Below are 25,907 nucleotides of genomic sequence, written 5' to 3' on the forward strand. Positions count from 1 at the left end.
AGCTGCCATAGTGGATGTAATCTGTGGAACAGGCCCTGTGCGGAGGCCTGAACAGCTGGAATATTGTACAGTGCATCAGTAAAATCCCCCTATGTTCTATCCCCTGAGATCCAGGGAGTGTGCCTCCCACCCACACGTGGAATGCAGTCTCCTTGCCTTGCTAGGACTCACTCATGCCTCCTCATTAGCCCCCTGAGGGCTTTGAAGCTCTGTAGCACAGTTGTGCTGCTTCATTAGCCTCTGGGGCAGTGGGGGTTGGATTTGGGGAAGAGCCATGCCATTTTACACCTCTGTTTCCGGGTGAAGTGTTGGATTTGTGGTACAGACTGGGTGCTGTGTGTCTAGCCCCGGGGAGATTCGAGAATGGCTATATCCTGGCCCTGAGGGCTTCTTCCCTCCCTGTTGCAGGCAGAGGTGTCGTGGATTCCCAACAAGCATTACTCTGGGATTTATGGGCTGATGAAGCTAACGCTCACTAAGGCGCTGCCCTCCAACCTCTCCAAGGTCATTGTCCTGGACACAGACATCACCTTTGCCACCGACATCGCTGAACTGTGGGCTGTCTTCGGGAAGTTCTCCGGTGAGGGGGAGTTGTGGAAAGGAGGAGCCTTGGGACCAGTTGAGTAGCTGTACCTCTGGGAGAGAAGCCAGGCCCACTGCCCTGGCTCCTCTGAAAACCTGCGACCCCTTGGCACTGGGTGGAGTTTAGGAGTCTGTTCTGCTTGGCTCTCCCTGTTTGTCCTTATCAGCCACTTGTGGGCGGCAGGGGAGGAGGGGGCATGAATTTGTGGTGGGCACATACTTCTCTGGTGAGGTGGATCTGTCTCACTTTCCAGACAAGCAGGTGATTGGGCTGGTGGAGAACCAAAGTGACTGGTACCTGGGAAACCTCTGGAAGAACCACAAGCCATGGCCAGCGCTTGGACGTGGCTTCAACACAGGTGAGCCCAGAGCATGCACAGGTCAGCTCCTGTTGGGCAGGGGTTTATCCTGTCTCTGTCAGTGGTGAGGTTGGTGCAGGGCAAGGCCGCCAGAATGTCTGGGGGGACAGGGCTGGGATGAGGAAGCGCCTCCTTCTGCTCATTCCTGTTAGTGTTGCTGGTAGTGAGGAGCTGTTGCTGTGACTCCCATCCTGTCCCAGAGAAAAGCTGCTGCTGTCCTCTGTGACTTGGGGAGCAAACTGCCAGCTCAGGCCCTGCCAGCAAATCCACTGGGAATTGAACTGTGCGTGGCCTTGGCCACAAGAGGCTGATGGCCGGTCTCCCCAGTGGCTCTGCCTGTGCCTCTCAGTCGTGACTGGCCACCATTTCCTGCTGTTCCAGCGCAGAGGCTCTCTTACACTCTTTGATTTTATAATAGGAATAAGTGGTCCCAGGGAGCTGCACTGAGACCCTCTAAACTCACTCAATGTGTCTCTCGAGTCTGAACTAGAGCCACATGCGCCAGCCTTGCTCCTTGGCTGCCGGTGAGGTACTGCACTCTGCTGCTTCCCCAAGGGTGGTTTCTTAGGGTCACTCAGTGGCACCCCCCGGAGGTAACTGCTCCCCTAGGCCCTTCCTTTAGTGAGTGTGAGTGACAGAGCTGCCCAGGCCAATCAGAAAGCTTGTGGGCTGAGCCCCCGCACACTCCCTGTACTCTGGGAATCCTATCAGAGGTGAGTTCCCAGGCCTCCTCCAGCAGTAGACCCTGTTGTTGAGAGGGGTGTGGGACACAGGGATGCCATGTCCAGGCTAGCCAGCAAGCCTAGAATCCAGTCCCTGGCTGGGACACCCAGCAAGGGGCCTTGCTGTTAGAGAACTTGCTATGGGGCTGGCATCCCAGACCATTGACCTAGTATGCTCCAGAAGGGACTGGCTGGAGCTGAGCTCAGGGGTGGCATAAGGCTGGATCGACTGCATCAAACACAGTGCTGGGCTGGCTGGTACCTGTGTGATGTGGGGACACCTATGACCTCTCTTTCCTCGCTTGCCAGGGGTGATCCTGCTGGTGCTGGAGCGCCTGCGCCGGATTGGCTGGGAGCAGACGTGGCGGCTGATGGCGGAGCAGGAGCTCATGAGCATGCTGTCCACCTCGCTGGCAGACCAGGTATGGAGCCAAGCTGAGCCCCAGCCTGCAGGCTCTTCTTTGACCCTGGTTCCTACTCTTGGGCAAACTATAGATGTAGGAAGCTGCAGGTGGGGGAGTAAATGCTGGGGCCATGGGATGCTGCTAACACTACAGACAACACTGGCTGTGAGTGGGTACCCAGGGACCCATGCTTGAGATCTGTAACCTTCCACTCCATCAGCTCAGTCTTGGTCCTGATCTGTAGCATTCCTTGCATTTCAGTCCTGGACACCTCCTGAGCAGGGTCTGGTTACCGTGCCCACCTGTAGACTGTAGAGTGGTTGTATGATATGGATGATACAGAGATCCCTAGTCTGACCTCTCTTGTCCCCTCAGGGTTTCCCCTCCAACTCTTGGGGGGGTTGCGGGGGGGGTTCCTCCAGAGGTGTCCAGTTCTCCATGTGCTCACCGCTGATTCTCTTCCAGGACATCTTTAATGCAGTGATTAAGCAGAGCCCAGTGCTGGTGTACAAGCTCCCCTGCTTCTGGAACGTGCAGCTGTCTGACCATACCCTCTCAGAGCAGTGTTACTCAGAGGTCTCTGATCTTAAGGTGGGTCTCCCGGCCCCTGGCTGGGGCCTTTCCCCCACATTCCCAGGAGGAGCTGCACTGGGCCCAGGAGCCTCACATCTCCACAGCTGCAGGCACTGAACCCTCCTGGCCTGGAGGATGGGGTGTTGCGTCCTGTGGTGCAGCTTGCACCCCAGGCCTGGTGGATGGGTGGTGGTAGAGCCTAAGGGGTGGGGGAATACTGTGTCCCTGATGCTCCAGCCCATCTTTTTCAGGTGATCCACTGGAACTCGCCCAAGAAGCTGCGGGTGAAGAACAAGCATGTGGAGTTCTTCCGGAACCTCTACCTGACCTTCCTAGAGTACGATGGGAACCTGCTGCGCAGGGAGCTCTTTGGTTGTGCCAGCCTGCCCAGCCCACCCAGAAACCAAGTGAGCCCTTGCTGGTGGCTACCCCCACCCCTGATCCTCACCTGTCCTTAACGTGGGAATGGGACATTCCATCCATGCCATCTCCTGGGACTCTGTGCGGGCTCTGTCCAGTCTAGGTGAAAGCATCCCATGTGTTCCAGCTGCAGCACCTGCCTGCTCCTGCCTCACCCCTGCCCTTGGGTGTTTGCTAGCACGAGTCTGGCTTCTGCTCCACTTCATTCTTATGTTCCAGCTGCAGCAAGCCCTGGAGGACCTCAATGAGGATGACCCCTGCTATGATTTCCGCCGGCAGCACCTTATGCTGCACCGCATCCACCTGTTCTTCCTGCAGTATGAGGTCCTGGCCTCACCTGACCCTGCTGATGTCACCCTGGTGGCCCAGCTCTCCATGGACAGGTACCTGGAAGGGGCTGGGATGGAAGGAGGGGCAGCTCCCACTGCTGGGGACTGAGGAGCTGTGGGCTCTGTAAGCAAGTTCATCAGCCCTGGAACTTTTGTACGCAGACAGATGCTGTCAAACTGACCCAAGGTTAGATCTGCACTAATAGAAACATTACTTCCGTCGGGGGTGCAGGGCACTCTCCTTGTAGAGACTGGGGCTGAAATGGGAGTCTTGCCACAAATGAAATGTTTGTATTTTGATTCTGGGATTGCAAAATCACTCTTCACCACAGAATCATGCCCCAGAACTTGAACCTTATATTTTAAAAAAAATGTTTCTAGCCCTCACGGCTGCAAAGAAAACCTTGTAGCCATGAACCTAGTGTTCCTGATGCAGCAGCATCTGCCTGAGTTTGCAGAGAGTCTGAAACACCAGCTGCAAGAGGTATGAACTACTCCTTCATCTTAGTGGGGTGTTAACTGTGAAATCTAAACATGAAATTACCAGGGTTAACAGTGTTAATTATTCAATTGATGATCATAGTAGCAGAAATGGGCAGTGAATGTGCTTATCCCACAATTCCAGACTCCCTCCCAACATGCCGAAAGCCCTATAGATGGCTGTTTAACTCTCCAACTCCCCCACATTCTATAGTGCAGTTACATGCTAACACATACATCTGTGGTATGTCAAAACCAAAAAGGTGGACAGAGTAAAATAAATTGAATTCAATATTAAAACCACTACCACAAGGGACTGCTGCACGGACGTGATGAGTCATTTTCATGCTTAATTAAATAAAAACCTGCACTGTGGAACACGTCTGGAGCTGCCACAGCATTTCCAGCAAAGGCCACAGCATGTAAGGAACTTGCTAGAGAATCCAGGTTGTTTGCTGTGGAGTATGGGGCAGGGCCTTGGACGTTACATTCTCCGGTAGCTTGTGGAGGGGAGGAAAAAAGTGGGGGGCAGTGGCAGAAGGGCAAGATTGAGTGGCATCAGCACTGCAGAGTGGCAGGCTTGCTCAGTCTCTTCTGCTTGGCTGTGTCCACTGCTGTTTCCTGCCTGCTCAGTTATCTGGAGTTCTCCCCATGTGTCGGGGTCTGGCACGGCCAGTCTCATGCCGGTTGCTTTCGATTTACAGGTTACAGATGCTGGAGGCAATCTGCAAACACTGGGCAGGCCCCATCAGCCTGGCGCTGTACATGTCGGACGCAGAGGCCCAGCAGTTCCTGCGCTATGCCCAGGGCTCGGAGGTGTTGAGCAACCGCAGGAATGTCGCATACCACATTGTGTACAAGGAGGGGCAGTTCTACCCTGTCAACCTACTGCGCAACGTTGCGCTGACCAATGCACAGACACCCTATGTCTTTCTGACGGACATCGACTTCCTGCCCATGTATGGGCTCTACGATTACCTCAGGTGTGGCCCTCTCCATCCAGCCCAAGCTAGTCGTTCACCCCCAGGGGCCCCGGTGGGCTGGTTCCTTCCAGGTTGTCACCTAAGGTTCAGTCTAGTTCAACTGTGTCCCAAACAATGGGGCTCCCAGCCCTTCCCTCGGGGGGTGATTCCCCAGCTTGGGAGCTCTTGCTGTCAGGAAGTTTCTCATTCTGTAGGCGCAGCCTGGGCTCGAGTCCTCTGGGAGGGTCCTGCTATCACATGGGAGAGAGAACCCTTGGTTGGGGAAGGAGATGCCCCTTCTGTACCACTGGTGGATGGGGGTGCTGCATCCTTTCCCTGCATGGTGGATCCCAAGGGCCTTTAGACTCTCCTGCCACCAACCTCACACTTAGAAAAGATAGGATCCTCTAGAGCCTGCCGATGCCCTTCCAGCGTCTGCTAAGGGGGCCCAGGAACACAGCTTTGCGTAGGGCTTCTAGCTTCTACTGGGTGACCAGTGGTATGCATTGCAGTCACCTCTTGCTGGCTCCACACGTCCTAGCGAGGCCTCACGCTCTCCCCTACCCTGCTGCAGGAACTCCATCCGGCAGCTGGAGCTGCCTCAGCGGAAGGCAGCGCTCATCGTCCCAGCGTTTGAGACTCTGCACTACCGTCTTACCTTTCCCAAGTCCAAAGCAGAGCTGCTCTCCATGCTGGACATGGGCTCCCTCTACACCTTCAGGTAGGTGCTGGAGCTGCTCTCCTCCACCCTGCAGGGCCCAGACCACAGGCAGCAGGAGGCTCTCTGGTCCCACCCCATTCCTAGGGGCTGTGGTGCAGCCCAGACCCAAGCACCTCTCGCGTCGTCCCCCACCCCCTCAGTCTGTGCCTGTGTCTGGATCTGTGTTCTGAAGCTGCTGCCCTATAGGTAGTGAGAGGAGTGTGCGTCTCCCTGTAGCCCCAGGGTTCACTGCACCGCTGGCCTCCCTTCGCAGTTTGTCTCTGGGACGTGAGGGGCCTCGGTGTGTCACATCTATCTGGTGCCTCATTTCTGTCTCTCTCTGAAGGTACCATGTGTGGCCAAAGGGCCATGCCCCAACTGACTATGCCAAGTGGCGGACAGCCACGGTGCCGTACCGTGTGGAGTGGCAGCCAGACTTTGAGCCTTACGTTGTAGTGAGGCGTGACTGCCCCCAGTATGACCAGAGATTCGTGGGCTTTGGTTGGAACAAGGTGTCCCATATCATGGAGCTTGATGCCCAGGTGAGTGAGGAGCCAGTGGAATTTCCTGGGCCCAGACTCTTTGTCCCTAGGGACCCCATACTGTTGCCTTGGCAAGTGCCTTCTGGGTCTCTCCCAGCACAAGGCTTCCTTTGGACTAAGCTTTGTTGCCCCTGAGTAGGTGATCTGGCTCCCATGGGTGTGGGCAGAGCCCTGCTCTGTGCCTGCTTGCTGACTTCCTGCTTCTTTCCAGGAGTACGAGCTGCTGGTCCTGCCCAATGCCTTCATGATCCACATGCCTCACGCCCCCAGCTTTGACATCTCCAAGTTCCGCTTGAGCGCTGGCTACCGGGGCTGCCTGCAGACACTGCGGGAGGAGTTCCACCAGGACCTGTCGCGTAGGTATGGCGCTGCCGCACTCAAATACCTCACTGCCGAGAGGAGCCTGTGATGCTGAGGGACAGTGTGGCGGTGGGCTGGAGGGGGAAGGGGACAGACCACTTCCTTCCTGTGTGGCTCACTGCCTGAAAGGGATCAAACCTGCAGCACTGTTTCCCCAGCACAGGAACAGTAGCTCCCACTAGGGATGGAATGGAAAGAGTCAAGAGAAAGGGGCTTTTAGTTCTTAAACTGCTCCTGAGTGGCTGAGGGTTTCCTCACAGAAAGCTGAAAGCCTCACCCAGAGACAGGCCAACATTGCTAATCTCCCAGCAAGTGGGCTACCTGGAGCCTATTTCCCACTTCAAGGGCCGGGGTGGGAGGCACCTATTGTTCATTTTCCAGAGGTTTGGCCAAAATGTGAATGACACCAGTGATGAGGCTCCCATGCAGTCCCCTGGGGCACTTGTTTCCCAGCCTCATTAGTGTCCTTGCTAGAAAGCTTTACCTGACGTTCTGCAAGATGCTCCCTTGCTTGGTTTCATCAGGTCCTCCCATTTGCACCCTCTGTGCTTTGCCTCCTTCGGGGCCCTGCACAGTTACCACTGTCAGGTGTAGCTTAGCCCTGCAAGACAGGCTGAACTTTAGTTCTTAATTTCTTCTGATGAACCTCTTTCTCTCTCTTTCCTCCTTTCCTGTGCCTAGAGGGAGCTGAAGCACCCCCATGTTTCCCCAAGGGGAAAGTGGCGTACAGAATTGGTCTCTTAGGGTATGCCTACACTGCTGTGAAAACAGGTGACCTGTGGCAGCTGGCGCAGGGTGCAGGGCTATAAAACTGCAGTGTAGATGTTAGGGCTCAGGCTGGAGCTGAGGCTCTGTGACCCTTCCTGCTTGTTTGCAGGTGGTTGTATGTGCACAAGCATGCCCATCTTTTGCTGGCTGAGGGTCTGTACACAAAAACACCTGCCAGCTAAGATCCCTGCATAGGTACTGCCTCGGGCCAGCCTATACCACTAACCTTCATGGCCATCTTCCCACAGAGGATGGGAAGTCCTGTCCCTCTTCCCCATGCAGTCTGGGCAGAATCTCAGGCTGCTGCCTCTTGTTGTCGCATCCCTGGATTTTCCCACACCTGGCTAATGAGGGTTGGTGCTGCAGGTCTGGGGCCCACAGCATGTTTGGTTCTGGTCTGTGCCTTGGAGCTGAGCCACTATTGGATCTATTGCCAAATCATGGTGCCTGTTATGATAAAACCATTCAGTCCCTGCCGCTCTGGCAGTAGGTAAAACTGTCCCCTGGTAGGCCACCAACTGCTTAGAGAAACCTCTCTAGGGGTCACTTCCAAGTCTCAGAGGGAAAGATCCTGAATCTCAGTAATATTGACATTGACAATCAGGGACATGGTTGACATTGTAGCTGGGTGCTATGGTCAGAGACCTGTGCTGGGAGCAGCTTTGGCCAGGTGCTGTTCCACAGTCCTCACACACTGGAGCATGGAGGCACAGTTGCTTTCCTCACTCTCTATTTAAGTTATTTAAGATGATTTCTCACAGGGTATAAATGATTAGGAGGGCCTAGGGTTTTTAGCCTCTCTCTTCCTTCCTGATGGTTCTGAAGTATCTTCAGGACTGTCAGTGCTGGACTCTCTGCTCTTCACTTCCTGGTAATCAAAGCCGCTACTGTGCTGGGAGCAAAACATTCCGGCCAGGGTGAGGCAGGCCCAGGGGCCACTGTTCTACACTCTTTGTATGGAAAGGGCATAAGTGTCTCCTCTATTTTTTAATTAAAGCTTTTTTAAAATTCTTTTTCAAATCCTTGGAGAGCCATGTGGTTATTTTGTCACATTCTGTCTGATGCTGGGGGTGGGGCAGGGCTTACAGGCTGGCAGGAAATTAGGGCAAGTTCACTTCCCCAGGAGCGAGGGTTGTGTGTGGAGCTGATACTGTGTCACAAGGTTGTGAAGGGATGGTAACTACAGTGTGTCCAGAGTGGGGGGACGGGGACGGGGACGCGGCAGTGACAAGATGATGTAGAAATGTCAGCTCCACCAAGCAAGAGAGAACTCATCCCCTACCCAGAACTGGTCCTTCTGGTATTTACTGACACCAGGAAGATCAGGCCATTGTCTAACAAACTGTTGTGGCAGTGGGTGGCTGCAGTTATGCTCACAAAAAGTGACTGGACAAAGGGCATTGCAGGATTCCCTGGGGGTTGGCACTTGCTAACTTAAGGTCAAACAGATAAAAAGATGTATTGTTTTCTCTGCCAGTGGGCCCCTACCCAGCTCTAACAGGCAAGCTAGGCTCTTTCTATCTCACAAGTCATCCCCTTTAACAAACATGCTACAGGGCAAATTCTACCCTCAGTGTCACGTCTGCAGCCCTGTTGCCTTCCACAAGTGCAACCACTCAGAACCTAGTATCCAGTTCTGTTGCTGGTGTACAAGAGGGAATGGAGTGCAGCTCTGTGTGCTGAGCTGGTGCTATGGGGCTAACAGCACTAAGGCCATGTTTTGTCCCTAGAGGTAGCAGCTGAGACCTTCAGAGTGCTCTCAGAGGTCCATTTGTACAGTTACATCAGACCAAACCCACACTTTGAGCCTATTTGTGAATTGGCTGGGAAGCTTTTCCTGTACTATTAACAAGGGTTCCTTCTTCCTGCCATCTTAACAAAAGATGAGACCAGCAGTAACCACCTGCCCATAGCAGCATGTGCCTAGACTAGAGCTTAACTAAAATCAAGCTAATGTTGTTACCTAGCATCTGTGTTAGGAGAAATGGTGATGTTAGGTCAGGTTGAGCTAGTGCTGGTTAGTTAAGCCTGCCTATACTTGATCAATTTTCTTAGGCCAGGTCTAGACTAGAAATTTTTGCTAGTGTAAAGGCCTGCTACAGGTGGGAGCATTTTGGTAACATTTCTCTAGCCCCAAAAGCCCTAGTCAAGATGCAGTTCTATCCTGGCTTAAAAGTGATAGCTTATTTTGTTTGGGGAGGTGAATAAACTATACTGCCAAAAATGCTTTTTTGCTAATATAAGCTGTGTCTATGTTAAGAGGGTTTGCTACTACAGCTGTACCAGGAAATCTTTTCTAGTACAGACCTGGCCTTAGTCAAGCCAAACCATACCCTGTGGCCCATACGTTGAAAAAAGACTTAAGAGCCACTGACCCAAAGTAAAATTGGGTCTAGTCTGAGTTTCTAGTGCTCCTTCTGGGTTTGTGATCTTGATGGAACCACTGACGTGTGCGGTGAACATCCTGCAACATCAAAGCATCAGGAGTTACGGCCTTGCTTTGTTCTCACCCCTGAACACAAACAATGAACAAAATTGCAGCTTTGGTGCATAAGCGGGAGCTAGTGAAAGCAGAAATGAGATCTGGCTGTGTAGGCTAGTGGCCCTTTTGCCTTGTGGAAAGTATAGCTGTTTGACAAAGTTACGCTTTCAACCTCTACCTGAACATATTCACCCACTGATGAAAATGAAGCCTGAGCTCCCAGTAGACTGAGATTAGTTCTGGGCTCTGTATCACTTTCTCATGAGCTCTTACAGTATAAAGCTCTTCCAGGTCCAGGTGCCCCATGTAGTGATGGGAAATGCTTCCCTCACCTGGTAAACATGGCTACAGAGACAAGCGATTTTATTGTGTTTTATTTAGTAAAATGTTAAAATAAATAAATACAAATTGATCAGATGCTCTGTATCCCTCTCCCCCTCCCCTCCCCTCCCCTCCCTTTAATTTGCTAAAATCTAAACACAGTTGTACCAAAACTGAAACCACAAGGGACTTGAAGGCTACAGAGAGAAGGCAGCAAAGAGACTGCAATTCACTATTAGCATCAGGCTAAAAAAAATAGAGATATTTAAAAAAAACAAACCAGCTCATGAGTCAGTATTATTCTCATTATGCAATTCTGTGAAAACAAAGTGGTATCATTCAAAAAAGGGTATTTTACACCAAGGCCTGCAATGATATGGGATTCTTAGGGATGGGAGGGACCACAAGAGATGTTGGGGTTGTCTGGCACGAATGACAAATGAGACAGAGGTGAGGAGAGGTTGGATGGTATCTGGATATTAAGGTTCTTCGTTCCTGTGCATGACTAAATATGTCACTATTCAACCAAAGACAAAACCTGCTACTTTTTCTGGTAGTGCCCTGGAGCACTAAGGACTTATGCTGCTGATCTTTTACATGTACTTGCACTGAAGATGCTAGTTTCAAGCGTAACCACTCAATCCTGCCACAGGTATATGGGATGCTGGGGCCACTTCCTTGTTACAGAAATTAAGGACCCCTCAAAAACAGCTGCTTTCCTGTTTCTTTATCTAGAACCCAGTGCCCAAATTATTAGCCTCTTTGCTATTTTCCCCTTCTACAGCGACTTGGAATTAGCTCACAGGTAGGTGTAACACAGCCAGGGGCTGAAGGCACAGGCAGGGGGTGTGGGATCTGTTACTAAAGAGCATTTCAAGAAAATCAGGTGGGTGGGAGAGGATAAGATGGCTCAGGTGATGGGAACTAAGCTATGGAGTCTTTCATCTCTAGCTCAATGGCTTCAATATGAACCATGACAATTTTAAAGCTGGTCAGGGCCTATAAGTGGAGACAAGGCACTTGTGGTGAGATAAACTAGGCAAGATCAACACTATACCCCCACTCGTAACTGACCCTGCCTAGGTTACCTCCATGTAAAACTACAGGTGCCTTGTCTTCCCTAGTTTTTCCAGCATGACAACACACACACATTAGTTAGCCCATGGTAAAAAACATGTTTTTGTCAGTGAAGCCATAGCCTGAATGTGGGAGCTCATAGTAGACTCTCCAGCAACGCATGCCTGGATGAGGCTGGTGGGTTCAGGTTGGGAAGCAGGCATTGTTCATAGGGCAATTTAAAATGTAATCTTCTAAGGAGCCCTGGCTGCCTGTCATGGGTGGTACAGGGAGTGACCCAGAGGCAAAGTAAATTTTGAAAGGGAAAGGTTCATGTTAAATTCTGCTCTCAGCCTTAGAGTCAGTCAGCTATTTCAAGACAATGATCATTAAAATGAGGAACCATATGAAAACGTGTTTCAAAATTACAGACTAGCCCAGAGCAAGCAATAACATGTAGCCTGCTGCTCTGTTCATCTATTACTGTTAATATACCCATTCGCTCAGTGGTGTCAGTTCCTGATGACCAAAGAATGAGAGAAACACTTGGCCCTTATACAGCAAGTGTAGAATTACCACCCCATTACTATTTAATAGAGGGGGAAACAGAAATATATAAGGGGTTTGTTTTTTTCAAAAGTGGCAGCTGATTTTTTTGGGTGCCCAACTTGAGATGCCTTCATTTTGATTTTCAGAGGTACTGAGCCCTGGCAGCTTCACATGCTTTAACTGGAACTGTGGGTGCTCAGTACAGGACTTCTGAAAAATCTGGCCCTTGCTCTTACACTGGCTAACCAAAAATCAGAGGCAACTGTTGAAAAATTTCCCCTAGAGACTTACCCAAGGCCACACAAGAAACGCATAGCAGAGCTGGGATTATAACTCAGGAGTTACTGGGCCCTAGCCTTTTGCTCAATCCAGTGTGCAACTCTGCTTGTTTAGTGAAAATAGAATCTCTTTTCTGGCTCAGAGGCACCAGCCAATTCTTCATTTTTTCCCACAACACGGCTAAAGAAAGCTTTCTGAATGCCAGAGAACAAAGGAGTAGGAAGTGGCTGAGTTTATGCTGCCTGCATTGTAATAAGTAAATAAAAGTAATTTCAAAACAAACCAAAAGTGATAAAAACACTGCTAAAATGACAGGAGACTGGCATCAACATAACAACCTGGACCAGTTAGCAGCCTTTTCTTGCCCTTTGTCCACTTTGGGGCAGTGGGTCTCTGTTTTTGAAGCACCACTACACATTTGGGCACTACAGAACTAGTAAAAACAGTAACAATGGAGCGATTGTTCCCTTACCTGCACACTGAATTTATGTGAGAAGTATCCCCAGTCTGGTACCAATGCGCTGCTTCTTAACTTATATCGATGCTCTAAGAGATTCTGGCAATGGGCCCACCCAAGATACTTGGGTGCTTCCCAAAACACCTTCCTTTTGTCTTTTGAAGCTCTTGCCTAAATTAGAGGAATTCCTCTTGTGGAAAAAGAAACCAAGTCACAGGAGAGGTCAAGATAGGAAAAGAGAGTATCTGCCCCTCTGGGTCCTAGGCCCAGCCCCTTTACCTTCAACCCTATAACTGCAGCACTGCTCCCCTTCGTTTCTGTGCTCCTTTGGGATATTTTCCTATGCTTTTCTTTTACCTTTCCCCACCCCTGTGTCATTTCTCCTTTCCCTCCCATCTATTCTCCCTTTCCTCTTCCTGCCCATGCTCTTCCCCTCTGTTCCTCCCCTTACTCTCTCTGCACCACACATTGACTCTCACACCCTTACATGCCCCTGCTCTGAGAAAAATGCTCCCTTTTGTTTCTCCTGTGCCCATCCAGTGTTCCCCTCCAGAACAGGGAGGTGAGGAGAAGCACAGATGCTGCTCGAGGCAGGTCAGTAGCTCCTGTACATGGTGGCAGTATGGCTGAACATATGTGCCTTCAGGCTGATCATTCACTGCACTGCCCAGAATCACAGGCTGTGTTTACACTAGCATTTTTTCCTCTAAAAATATCCTACTGTTGCTACCACTGCTCCAACTTCACCCATTAAAGCACTAGCGTAGACCAGCTGCCTGTCATTTAACCTTAGCAATGTAGGTTCAGGCAACATAGCAGTTTGAAAACCAGAGGTTCATCAGAACCTTGCCTACGTTAGAGCTGCTGCTGTTGCTGCCTTTAGCGGAACTTCAGTATTGGGGAAACATAGGGGGAAAAAGGCCTGTCGTTTTATTGATCTATTAATACCATGCACACCAATGCAATGTATAAATAATTATACTTTATTGTGTAGTTTCCAAATATGTGCTCATATATGCTCATCCTGTACAGGACACAAAACTACAGTCCTTGTCCCAGTCTACAAGATGAAATGGGAAAGATGGGATACACTGGATAGCCCACAGGAGGGAATACCAGAGAAGGATTTATGAAGTATCATCACATCCCTTCTTGCGGATGTTATCAAAGGAGTAAGCCTTTATATGAGGGATCTGAATGAAAAGGGTGGAAGCTTGGAGATATATAGGAGCAGGAGTTCCAGAGCTAATTCCTTGGGCATTTCCTGTTCTACATCTGATGGCCAACAGTATGGATCTGAGGCAACATGCTGAAGCTGCTCAGCCAAGGTGCCTTTACAGATTTAGCTTTCTGTTGCAGAGGCCTTAAACATCGTGTCTTCTAAATAGAGAAGACTGCAGAGCCCACTTCTGGCTGGTGATACAGCTTGTGAATGGCCTTGGGTACGGCAGTTTGCTGATCAAGGGAGCCCAGGACTCCTTGATAATGCCAAGCAAGTCAGGTGCAGGGGAAAACATTTATCCTTTTTCTCTGGGTTGAAAAAGCCATCTATGCAAATCCTCTTCTGTACAGAAAAATCCAGGAGGAAGCAGTCTTGGCAGTAAGCCTTCTGTGGCAACCTGGCAAGCCTGAACTTGCCTTGAATCCTCAGTGTTCAAGAACCCCTTAAAGCCTGATTGCTAGACTGTAATTGCTATTTCCAGCAGGACAAGGAGAGGGGAAGAAGGGACTGAGGGAGCTTTATAGTGGATGTGGCTAGGGAATCCCTCTTTTGGTGGGAAGAATGTAGTACAATCATAAGGGCGGGGGAGCAGCAGAGCTCATCGTGGCTGGGCTGCTGAGGGAGTACTTAGCATGTTCCCCCACATGGATGTGGGAGGGAGAGCCAAGAGGCTGGTGGTAAAATTATTTATGGGGCAGGAACAAGGAACCGCTGCCCTTGAGGCTCCTCTTGCTATGATGGAGCCCAGAGAAGAGGCTGCTCTAACTGTAGTTCAGGCATGCTGGACTTCTTAGTAGACCACATGTAGTGCCAAGGCTTGAGTCTTATCAAACTAGCCCTGGCCTGGGTCCTGGAAGGTGGCCAAAGGAGAGTTGGGCCCACTGCTCACCTCAGACCCCATATCAGCCAAAATTCTTGTCTGTGCCCTGAACAGGGATGGGGATAGAGCTGACAGATAAAGTGCCTAGTGGCAGGTGCAACAGAACGTCCTACCCTATGCCTGGTCATGTCATCACTACTCTTCTGTCCTTTGAGAAGGCTGGACCAGGGAAGCCTCCAGCAAAAAGAGTTTCGGTTTTGGCATCTGAATATTCCGTATTTTAAAAAAGGGTTTAATTTTCATGCTGTATTAAGCTGGTGTGAGAGCAAATCAGACATGGTTCAGTCTTGCTAGGGGTATACCTGCAGTGCAAATTCATTGATGATGTTTTGCTACATCTGTATTATAAGGACACCTCCATTTATTCCAAGTACCTCAGGCAGCCACAAGAGGAGGATTTCACTCTGGGCCTTTGTGAATGCTGGCCAGGCTCGGAGTACAAGGGGTGGGCCTGGAACAGTCCCTGGAAGAAGCTGATTTGAAGTTGAGGAGGTCAGGATTAATCTTCAAATCTCCAGACAGTTTGGATATGGATTTGCTTTCTGACGCCTTGTCGTACTGTCAATAAAATACATCACTGACTTCCTGTCAACAACTAAACTAATAGATCTGCCCACAAAATCTCCACAACCTTTTAACTCTAGGTAGGCAGATGTAAATTATCATTACCAAAAGAGTCATATTTGCAACTACAGGCGAATAAGATTTTTGAGTTGCTCATATAACAGACCCTGTTAACCAGGATTCTTCAGGTGCAAAGCATTTTATCCTACCACTGATAATTACCTGCCAGTGATGCACTCACAGAACCATTAAGTTTCCTACACTGTCCACCAATAAACCACACCAGTACTACTTTGTGACTGTCTGTTTTGTATAGCACTGAGCACACTGCTGGCTCTAAACAAATAATAACTCATCATCATACTAAGTATTCTGTCAAGTATTCTGTCTGCATGACATCCCACAAAAGTACCTTCCAGACATTTTAAGAACAGATTGCAAGGATAAGGGAAAAGCTATTTCTAAAATTCACTTGTTCTTTTTCTGAGCAGTGAGAGAGGCAGCACGACTTAGTTGGGCTGGGAGCTGGAAATGCATCGGATACCAACTCCCTTTGTGGCCTCATTTTAGCTCCCTGCCTCAGTTTTCCAATCTTTAAATGGGAATAAGTTGTCACCTACTCCTGGCAGTGATATAAGGATTAGCTAAATGTCCATATGCTGCTTAGGAAATACAAAATACTAAGTATTATTATATGTAGCTTTCCATATGGCCTCAGTTCAGAGAAATTTAGACCTGGAGAGGTTTCAACACCATCAGACCATACCAAATATGACAGGAAAGAAAAGGCAGCAGATATTAGAGAAAGATAAAAGCTAACTACCAAACAGTTGTAATTTCTGCATTGTTTGGGACTCCTCTGAGCAGCTAAATCTATCTATATATTATTTTCTATTTAGTAAATCATAGAATATCAGGGTTGGAAGGGACCTCAGGAGATCATCTAGTCCAACCCCCTGCTCAAAGCAGGACCAATCTCCAATTTTTGCCTCAGATCCCTAAATGGCCCCCTCAAGGATTGAATTTACAACCCTGGGTTTAGCAGGCCAATGCTCAAACCACTGAGCTATCTCCCCCCCTGTCAATTCCCTCACTGCCCAGTGTTTCCAGCTGGACAGCAGTGGCTCCTGTTTACTTAATGTCTGTGCAGCAGCATTGCTAATGTCAGCACAGCTCATGGAATGGTACTTGCCTATTAACTGATGTTGCTGCAGAGCCAATAGGGGAAGCATACCAAAAAGGGTCAGAGAGAAGGAAACAATCTACCAGAGACAAAAACTCTAACTCTCACCATTTCTCTGCCAGGTCGTAGTGGAACTTATGGTAGGCTTTTGTAGTCTGGAGGATTTTTTCTAACAAAAATTTTAACATGGGTAGAAATCAGACCTAAGTAAATTGATGTACCTCTTCAGAGCCTAGAGACAAGCAGACACCTTCAGAAAGGGGCAGTGGGTGTGTTTACAGGGGTGGCATGGAAAGGACAAGGTATTAACATCTCCTGGTGCTGCACTGCCTTTCAAAACAAGTAAGACTACCACTGAATTCCAGCCTCAGCCCCTTCCAGTAACTGGCAGAGGAGAAATCAAACCAGTATTCAGCCTTCAAATGTACTGTGACCCCCAATGGCACAGTGCTCCAAACAGCACTGTGAAGGTAACACTGGGGGAATCACAGGAATATGGGAATTGCCATGCCAGTAAGACTGGGGGTCCATCTAGTCCAGTAGCCAGTCTCTGACATAGTATCTTCAGAGAGAGGTGGAAGAAACCCCTCTACAGTGACTGGCTTATGCCCTAAAGCAAGAGGGCATATATCCCTAGTTTATTTTCTCTCATTATCCTATAAATATTGGATCCTTTTAAAAATCCTACTAAGCAACTGGCCCCAATGAGTTACACAGGTTAATTGTGTGTTGTTACAAAAAAAGTATTTCCTTTTATCAGTTTTAAATTTGTTTCAAGGGCTGTGTTCCTGCTTTGCCACTCCTGCTAACTGATCTTTGCTGCTTAACTGGCTTCAGACCAGAACACAGACATTTGAAGATAAAGTCTAGTTTATCATAGGGCAAGCTGAGAAGAGCACACAAGAATTCCTCCTCCAAATCTACTGACAAGTGTAAGAACTGAGGATCAACTCCTGGGCTCAGAGCTGAAAAAAGTGTGTGTTCACTTCACTGGAAAAGGGGAAGTGTCCCTGAGGAACAAAGTGTTAGTGAAAACAGACACTAAAGGAGAGTGAAGAAAACAGCGCCAAGGATCTCCAAGGAACATATGCAGCTATGGCTGCAGTGAGATTTTCAGGCTATGCCAGGGTCAGGGTATTCACTCTGCTTTGCCCAGAACACAGTAAGCAAAATGCAAAGCTTTTCAGTGTTGCATTGCCATCCCCGGAGCATGTCTACCTGGCTATTAAAATACATGCACCCTCATCACCACACAAGGAGCTCTGCCTGAGTTCATCTGCATAGTGGGCCAAACATTGCTCTCACTGAAGCCAGGGGGAGTTTGGCCATTGAGTTCAACGGGAACAGGCTTTGGCCCAATACATTCATATGCGTTAGCAGAACTGATAGCCACTGCATGTCCAGCACACTAAACTGACACAAACAATCCCTATAATAATGGAACTCACCAGACATGCTCTGCTACCCACAGTCACACTATAATATGAAAGAGATGGAATTCTGAAATAAGGTGATATGACAAAAGGAGATTTCAGGTGTAACAAATCCACTGTCTTTCATCCCCATTAATTCTATACCTGTGGTCTAATCAGTCCATATTTAAATATTACAAAAGCATAAAGGCTTTAACAATCAAGCTGCCAGTGCTCTTTTCTGGGCTACTAACACACAAAAGAATGGGTAGATGTGATAAAAGGAGACAACACAGAGAGCTCCTCCCGATGGAGAGTGAGTTGCAGCACTTAGAATTCAGCCAGTGGCATGTATGATATACCTACGGAAACCTGCCCCATGGGATTTTAAAACACAAACACAGCAGAATGTCATCATAATAGGCAAAGTCTGTGTCAAAAAATTCTAAGCACACAGCATTTTCTCCAGTTCTGACACCTTTTTAATAGAAATCACTTGTTTAGGAAACAAATAGCACTTTTATAATTTTTACAATGTTTCTTACCTTGATCTTATTTTAAGTAACACTAGGAAGACCTCAATATCTTTTATTTTCCTTTTTCATTTTAAAAAAGTTGTTTTTTCCCAGATACAAAGATTTTGCCCTTGCATAAAAAAACAGTGCCCAAAACGATGACACAAGGACTCACAAAGACTCACTGTATCTCACTGACACTATTACTTCTAATCTATACCATGCAAGGTCCCATCTACCTCTTTAATTAGACTGTCAGCCTGAATAACAGCTTTTCTATTCCTTATTTATTTTTTGTTACCAAAAGAAAGAGAGGAAATGAAAGAAAAGGACATTTCTCTGTTCAGTGCACACATCTGGGTCATGTGCTGCTTTGTTCAGGATATTTTTTTGTTGTTTTATAAATATAGAAAAGGGTTGGAACCTCATTTTCAAGTAAAATCATTGATGCACATTTTCCCTTGAGACACCCCCTTTCAATGCTTCAACTCAACCATTTTGGTCCCCTCTCCCAACAAAGGCTTCCTGGATCAACTTGAAGATCCAAACCAATCCAATTCTCCAATGCATTTCATTTGTCTAGTGTGAAGAAACAGGGTTAACCCAAAGCTGCCAGGACAGAAAATCCCCAGCCTGCACATGTGCTCGTTACTCGGCGAAAAATCCATCCCCATTTTGTTTTGTACATCTCCTGTCTAAACAATAGTAAATACTGCTTATTTGATATACTTGTCCCCTCTGGGCACTGGGATTTGTTAATTTATACTTCTGTTTTTTGGTTTAATAGTGCTGAGAGTTTAGAAACAGGAAAAGCCCACAGGCTCTTTGGACTTATTTTTTCCCTACCTAAACAAACTGTTCTGCAAATAAGGATTTGAAACCTGCTCTCCTCCCTCATCCCTGCTCCTCACCCCAAACAAAAATAAAACAAACCTATAGTGGCTGTGGAGGCTGCTGCAGGCACACACTGGTGTAAAATATAGAGAGAGTAAATATATTATTTCACTTGGCATGGTGCTGGCAAAGAACCCCCAGCTGGCACTATTCATGTAACATGATCCAAACTTTGCATGTACACACAGAATAAGAAGGATCAATTGGCAAACTCCGGTGCCGCCTGGCACAAGCATCTTCACGCTCTCTCTGGAACCAAAGAACTAAAGAATTCTGCACTTTCCAGAAGAAATCCGGTTTTGCTTTTCTAGAGTTTCATTATTTTGCTGCTCCTCCTCGCCGCCACTTCCCTTGGCTCCTTCTTACTCCACTGTGTTATTTAGTCTCATCGCCTTTGTTACAGTTCACCATGCAGCTCTGGGAAGGGGCTGGGGCTGGGGTGGAGGCGGCAGCATTAGCATTGTTAGTCGAGTCCATGCCATTGGAGATGGCTACTGAATTGACCTCAGAGTTTATGGATTTTGAAAGGTCAATGCCTTGGATGAGGCGGACCAGCTGTTTTACCTTCTCCAAGGAGCTGTGCATCTCCTTCTGTTTTGCCAGAATGGTATTCTTCATTTCCATACATTTCTGCAGCAAATTAGAACAACAAAAAGCTCAACCATTACACCCATAAGGATAATTAGCGGAATGGAAGAGGCTAAGGAAAGGAATTTAGATGTCCATCAATCCAAGTATAGGCATCTAGCAAGGAGGAGAGTTCCAGAAACGGCTGCACCTGGAAGTTCACTTTCCCAGCTTGGAGGAACCTCAAAGCTGCACACACTAATTACTTAATATTTACAGACAGATAAGTTAAATTGCCAGCAGGTAACTACCACCTGCTCTGCCTCCATTTAAGTCATTTCCCTTATAGATTAGGAAATCACCAGAGATGCCTCCATCCTATTGTGTTTCTTCTGGAGGAAAATATGGGGTTAATGTCCAGCTGAAACTAGCAAGTTTTTATTATTTTCTATTAGTATTTCATTTCTGAAATTCCTCCAACTCAGATCTGAAAATGCAGGCATCCTGTAGGAGCTGACTTTGTGGAGAGCACATATGTCCTGCTTATGGGATAGAGCCTTGCTTTCACATACAGTTTTGCCTATTTTAGCAGAAACATCATTCCCTCCCCATAAATAAAAAGGGGGACTTGAAGAGAAAGATGCAGTGCCCTCTTCATTTAAAAATCTCATTTTGGGGCCATTTTTTTCTTGCATGTTACAAAGAAAATCAAGACGCTCTGACAACAGGCAAGGCAAATTAGCTTAACCACTTTATGTCAGGAGCCCATGGTTGAAACTCTCTAAAAGAAAAAGGAGAAGGCAGCCAATACCTTCTCTACGGATGTGGTTCAATTTAATGATGTATAAACCACATAGGCCCCAACAGATGTCCTGCAGGAAGATGGTATCTTTTTTAAAAAAGTTTTGAAGGCTTTTGTCTACATTGATCTTCAAACCCTCCTGGTCTGAGTCCAACTTTTAACATATATATGACAGCAGCAGAAAAACCACCACCATAACTGGAAATAATTGGCCCCATGTTGGCAGTTTGAGTTAAGAGGTAAATAATGAGTCATCCATGGAGAGTGAACTGCCTTCTTCACCTATAGATAGTCCTTCTAGGTCAGGACTGAAGCACATCAGCGAGTGGGTGCTGCCCATACGCATCGCTTGAGAACACATGCACTGCTGCTTGCCAGGACAGGCCAGCCTAGCCTTCTGGTGATAAAGAGAACATTCTAGTCCCCAAAGCTGTTAATCCAGCACCTTTCACCACTATGATATTTACTTTCTTAAAAGGATACATGTAGCCTTTTCATATATATTATTTATCTGAGTTATTCTACTGTGTTCAGTATTAGATGTCTTTGGACATCAGACACCTTATAAATACTTTTTTAAATAGAAAAAAAAACAAATCCCAAAGTGTGTGAGGGTGAGTACAGTGAAATACACTAGAACTGTATGATGTCATAAATGTTGGCTATGGAACAGAACTTAGCATTTACAGTTCTCTGATATTATCATGGGACCTCCTGAGGGTCTCATGTTTATATGTGGTGACTTAGGAGTCCAGCTTGTGTGTTATTGTGAAAGAAAGTTACATGCTAACACATAGGTTCTAGTTATTACGGTTACAAAACAAGGTGGAAAACATGGTTTCTGGTTAGGGGGAAAAAGTGTGGCAAGGTGTAATTAACATTAGGCGGGGCACCCGAAGTTTGCCCAAATGAAGACTGCCTTGGAAACTCATCAGGAACCTGAGGGCCAAACCTGTGAGTAACATGGAGACCACGGCAGTTGCTTTCATTTTAGATATAACGGGGCCGTGCACCAAGGCTGTAAGTCCCACCATGCAATTTGGCCTACTGAGTGAGAATAAAATGAAGCATCAGATATTAGGAACTGTAGCTACTTAGGTTGCTCCTCTGTAATAAAAATAAGAGCCATAGAGTCCATATAAATCTCCATGGGTTGTGTTTGTCAACTGTTGGTATTATGGGTTACTGTACATCTGCAAGATACAGCTAGCATAAGTTCATTTAGCTGTACTTTAAACATCCAAAATATCCAAAGGGCAGGAGAAAGAGCAAAGCTCAAATAGAAGCTTACCCAACTCCTACTGACTTCTATGGAAATTGGATCAGGCCTACAGTAGCAGTCTCCAGACTTATGCTCCGCCAGCTTGCATGGTGCTAGAATGAAAGGACTACAGAGAACAAGTGTAGCATTACAGTTGAGAAAAATACTTACTGTTATGGAATTGCTGAGCTGTTTGACCTTCTGCTCTAGTTGTTCTCTTTCTTGTTTTAAATCTGAACTCCATTTAAGTAGCTTCTGTTTCTCCTCTTCTTTTGCTGTAAAAGGGAATAATAATCCTCTCAGTGATGAATATTTAAAGAGTCCCTGTTATGCCCTTCAGATGGAGTCTCTAAGCTACTTCACACAATGGACACATTGGATCATACTGAAATTGTACCTGCCTAAAGTGAAGAGTCACATGAAGCTTTCACAAAGTAGTTGGACTGCCCTTTTCACATTATTACTTGGGTTATCAAGGGTTTTCCCCCTTAATTTCCTTTTTAAAACAAGTCCTACCCAATACCATTCCCAAAATAACATTTTACAAACATGAAAGCAATGCAAAGGTGTTCTCTCTTTTCCTACCTGCTTTGTATGCAATATATGAATGAACAATTGCTAAAGTCCCTGGCCATGGGATTGCTTCTTCCTTCTTCAGCATCTGAAAGAAAAGAGTGTGTACATTTAACTGGCACACATTTTACCTCTGGGAAAGGGAGAAAGAAAAAGGGAAGAGACAAAAAGAGAGGGTGAGACAAAAGAATTTATTTCATGGCTATCATTAGGCACAACCTGTTAACATAATGCCTTGCAATCCTGTTCCAAGGTTCAACAGAGGGAATTATTTGCATCTATATTATAGCCTCCACAACAGAGGCTGACTTATCACAAATGTCAGCATTTTCTCACTCCCTCATAACCACAAACATCTTCTGCTCATGACACGTAACAGGTTAAAGAGGAATTAAAAGACAACGTATCTGATCTCAAACTTGCCAGGGGACAGGAACATGGCTTCATGGCTCAGACAAACTGCTGATCTAAGTTGTTCCTGGAAGAAATCCTTTGATGGCATAGAACAGCCTCTGCACCACACATATGAACTTCACACTTTCGAACAGATAAGACATGACACTTTCCCATCTCCACCTGCTCGCAGGATCACATTACTGGTGTTGCCAAACCCTCCTCATAAGGATAAGCATCATACTTATCTTTAAGATGATAAAAAGATTCCCTCTTAATATACCTTATTTAGGGAGGAAGAATGAAGCTTGGTAGCTCACCAGAGGAATGACCCAGGGGACTGAGGCTGGAGTCACGCTAAAGCAAAATGTCTCTGACACTTCTAAATTTATTTTCTGGTAACTTTTCAGTAAAACAAACCGGTGGGGGTAGGCGGGTGGGGGGTGTGTGAGAGAAAGGAAGGCTATGCCCCCTCCTCCTTCAGCTAAACCATGTTGAGTAATTTAATCTACTGGGATTTTTTGTTTGGTTTTTTGTTGTTGCATTATGTAACATGCATGTGGAAATGCCAGGTTGTTTTCTTATGTTATCATCTGGTTAACAGAGGCTCACATGGACTACTAAGGCACTCTCTTAGGTAAGACAGTATGTTAATAGCTTTTGGCTGCTGGCTTAACAGCAATCCATTGTAATTCTTGAAGTTCCAAAATAGGGGAAATGAAAACAGCAATTTATTTCTTTATCTTGTAATCTTTATGCCATTAATGGATGAAATATCATCTCATTATTCCAATCCATTTGTATACTTTTACAGAGAGATTTTGAGGGAAGAAGGTCCAAGTCATTCATCGATAGTCATTATTCTGATATCGAATGTATCACGAAAGAGAACAGGAATGACAACCTCTCTAATGTTTGGGTTTTACCAGGAAGCACTGGCTCAGTATTTTCTCTCTCTATTAAGGGTAGGCTTGTGCAAATATCCTATTCACTTTGGACAAAGAACTACCACCTTTCAGAGAAATTCTGAGTAAAAAAATCTACAGGAAAATCCTTATGGGTCATAGAGAACCTTTCCCAAAAGTTTGTGTGCTTTGCCCCAGAAAAGCAGAGTTGAAACACAAGGGTAACACAAAAGGACCCTGAGTCTGGAAGCACAAAAGTAAGACTTAAAGGCTTAGTATTTGTGAGCATTCGAACAGTGGCAATTTGATGAAATTCACACAAGCCTAATTACAGATCAAATAGATTTGCTCAATGTCAGGCTGTTCCAATCTAACTAAGCCAAGTGATCAGGTTATTTTCTTTAACTCGGAAAATCTTTGTAGTGCACTGTGTGTAACTCCCTATCTTTCAAACAATACCTGGTCTTGACATTTGGGACAGATCCACATGCCCTTGGGAATGGTTTTCAGAGGTGGGTCCAGACAGTCCAGGTGATACACACGTGAACATGTGTCACACATCAGCAACTGCCCGCTTTTCCTGCAAACACTGCAAAAATCCTCATGGATATCGCCCTATAAAATTGAGGGAAGGGGGTGAGAAAGAAGAAGGCAAAAAGTGAACTTTGACCTTTGACATCTACATCCTAGTTGAATGTAAACTCTTCCGCACAAGCTATAGCTATGGGATTCCATATGGCTAAGTTCTTTTTAGGAGGTGTAACTGGAAAACCAGCGAAGATGACAGAAGTACAACTCCCTCTGCCCTCCCCAGGTCAGAGGCCCTAGTGAACATTTGTTACCACAGCCTCTAGTAACAATCCCCACCCCACCATCCATCTTAGTTAGGAAGATTTTCAGTGGTTTGAGCCTGCACTGGTAAGATACCCACTTTCCTTGGTCCTTCTAATCTTTGGATGTAAGCACAGCTCCATGTGGGGAGCATACAAATGAGGTTGCCTCATGTCCACAGTCTTTCCTAAGAAACCCACAGAGGGCAATACTGAACTTTAAAACAACACCAGCAAGTATTTAGAGCACATATGTGACATCTTTTCAAACTGTTACAGTGAAAGAGAAAAGTGCTCTGATTTGTAAATTAAAAAGAATGGACCCAATTCATCCCTGAGGTAACTCCTTTAACTTCACTGAAGTTACATCAGGATACATTTAGCCCATTATATTTTAAAAATCCATTGCCCCAGCGTCACAATGACTACTGATTTCTACTTCATCATTAGCCCAGGGCTGTGAGGAGCAGAACGAGGGGATATCAAGAGTTCACACAACCAAGAGGGAAAAAATGTTATTTTCAGCCATAAGAGGCTTTCACAAGGAACGAAAAAGTTAGTAGACAGTGTCCTTTTAAAAATCTATGTTTTACTATTCTTGCATTATTAGTGGAGGCACTTCCTTTCCCCAACTATTCACGCCCCAATGACCCTCCCCCACAATTCAAAATTCATGGCAAGGTTAGGTTTGTTTTTCTCTCTTTATTCCCCTCTCTCTTTCCTCCCATCATTCCCATCTCATGCTTTTGTGATTTTTAATAAGTAGATGTTTGAACAGAAGAACACACAAGGAAAACACCCAAACTCTACCTTTTATCCACCTGCGGGCCGCTCTGGCAACGTGCCACACCTAAGACCCAATGTCTCAAGCCCTCGGCACGCGCAATTTCCATTGAATTCAATGATGTTCCGTACACACAACGCTTATAGGATCTTAACCCTAATTTGTCTAAAATGAAGCAAATTGTAGCTGCATGCCTCTTTAGTATGAAATATTGGGGCATGCAATGTTCCATTTTGACTTGAGTAGCCTGTTCACATGTTGGAGGAGTTTTGCCATTTTAGAATCATGCTAGACTTTGCCTCGCTCCTATATAGTATGTGGCTGGGCAAGAAAAAGTGGATTTTTTCTTTATTAGCGATAATTAGGGCCCTACCAAATTCACAATCCATTTTGGTTAATTTCACAGTCATAGGATTTTAAAAATCATAAATTCCATGATTTCAGCTATTCAATCTGAAATGTCATGGTGTTGTAATTGTAGGGATCCTGACCCAAAAAGGAGTTGTGGGTGGAGGGGGGTTGCAAGGTTATTATGGACAGGAGGGGGTTGCAGTACTGCTACCCTTACTTCTGCGCTGGTGCTGGCGGCAATGCTGCCTTCAGAGCCGGGCAGGTGGAAAGTGGTGGCTGCTGGCCGGGAGCCCAGCCCTGAAGGCAGAGCCACTGCTAGCACCAGTGCAGAAGCGAGGATGGTATGGTGTCGTATGGTACGGCCACCCTTACTTCTGCGCTGCTGCCTGCAGAGCTGAGCCCTCAGCCGACAGCCGCCACTCTCCA

The 25,907-nt window shown here is 46.8% G+C and overlaps 2 protein-coding genes across 10 annotated transcripts in view; one reads left to right on the plus strand and one right to left on the minus strand.

Annotated features, from left to right (window-relative positions):
- The window catches only part of LARGE2 (LARGE xylosyl- and glucuronyltransferase 2), an 81,639-nt gene that overhangs the window by 35,620 nt on the left and 20,112 nt on the right, over positions 1-25,907 (plus strand). For 3 of the 5 annotated variants that reach the window (XR_013346343.1, XR_013346342.1, XM_077818591.1), the window contains exons 7-16: positions 409-580; positions 837-941; positions 1,973-2,085; positions 2,533-2,658; positions 2,892-3,047; positions 3,280-3,443; positions 4,574-4,852; positions 5,406-5,552; positions 5,878-6,073; positions 6,285-6,433. Coding sequence is in view for 3 of the 5 variants with exons in the window: in XM_077818591.1 (XP_077674717.1) it covers positions 409-580; positions 837-941; positions 1,973-2,085; positions 2,533-2,658; positions 2,892-3,047; positions 3,280-3,443; positions 4,574-4,852; positions 5,406-5,552; positions 5,878-6,073; positions 6,285-6,433 (1,607 nt within the window). In the remaining 2 variants the exon portion in view is untranslated. Of the gene's footprint in view, positions 1-408; positions 581-836; positions 942-1,972; positions 2,086-2,532; positions 2,659-2,891; positions 3,048-3,279; positions 3,444-4,573; positions 4,853-5,405; positions 5,553-5,877; positions 6,074-6,284; positions 8,193-13,377; positions 13,510-25,907 lie in introns of those variants that run through there. The other 2 variants (XM_077818592.1, XM_077818593.1) reach the window with 2 other exon arrangements.
- PHF21A (PHD finger protein 21A) overlaps positions 15,251-25,907 on the minus strand; it is a 245,567-nt gene continuing 234,910 nt past the window's right edge. For 4 of the 5 annotated variants that reach the window (XM_077818594.1, XM_077818597.1, XM_077818595.1 and 1 more), the window contains 4 exons: positions 23,976-24,131; positions 22,231-22,306; positions 21,817-21,920; positions 15,251-19,645 (listed from right to left, as the gene is read on the minus strand). In XM_077818594.1, coding sequence (XP_077674720.1) covers positions 19,391-19,645; positions 21,817-21,920; positions 22,231-22,306; positions 23,976-24,131 — 591 coding nt within the window. In that variant the 3' untranslated portion in view covers positions 15,251-19,390. The remainder of the gene's footprint in view (positions 19,646-21,816; positions 21,921-22,230; positions 22,307-23,975; positions 24,132-25,907) is intronic. The other variant, XM_077818598.1, reaches the window with a different exon arrangement.

The sequence above is a fragment of the Eretmochelys imbricata genome, chromosome 6, assembly GCF_965152235.1.
Source record: "Eretmochelys imbricata isolate rEreImb1 chromosome 6, rEreImb1.hap1, whole genome shotgun sequence".
NCBI lineage: Eukaryota > Metazoa > Chordata > Testudines > Cheloniidae > Eretmochelys > Eretmochelys imbricata.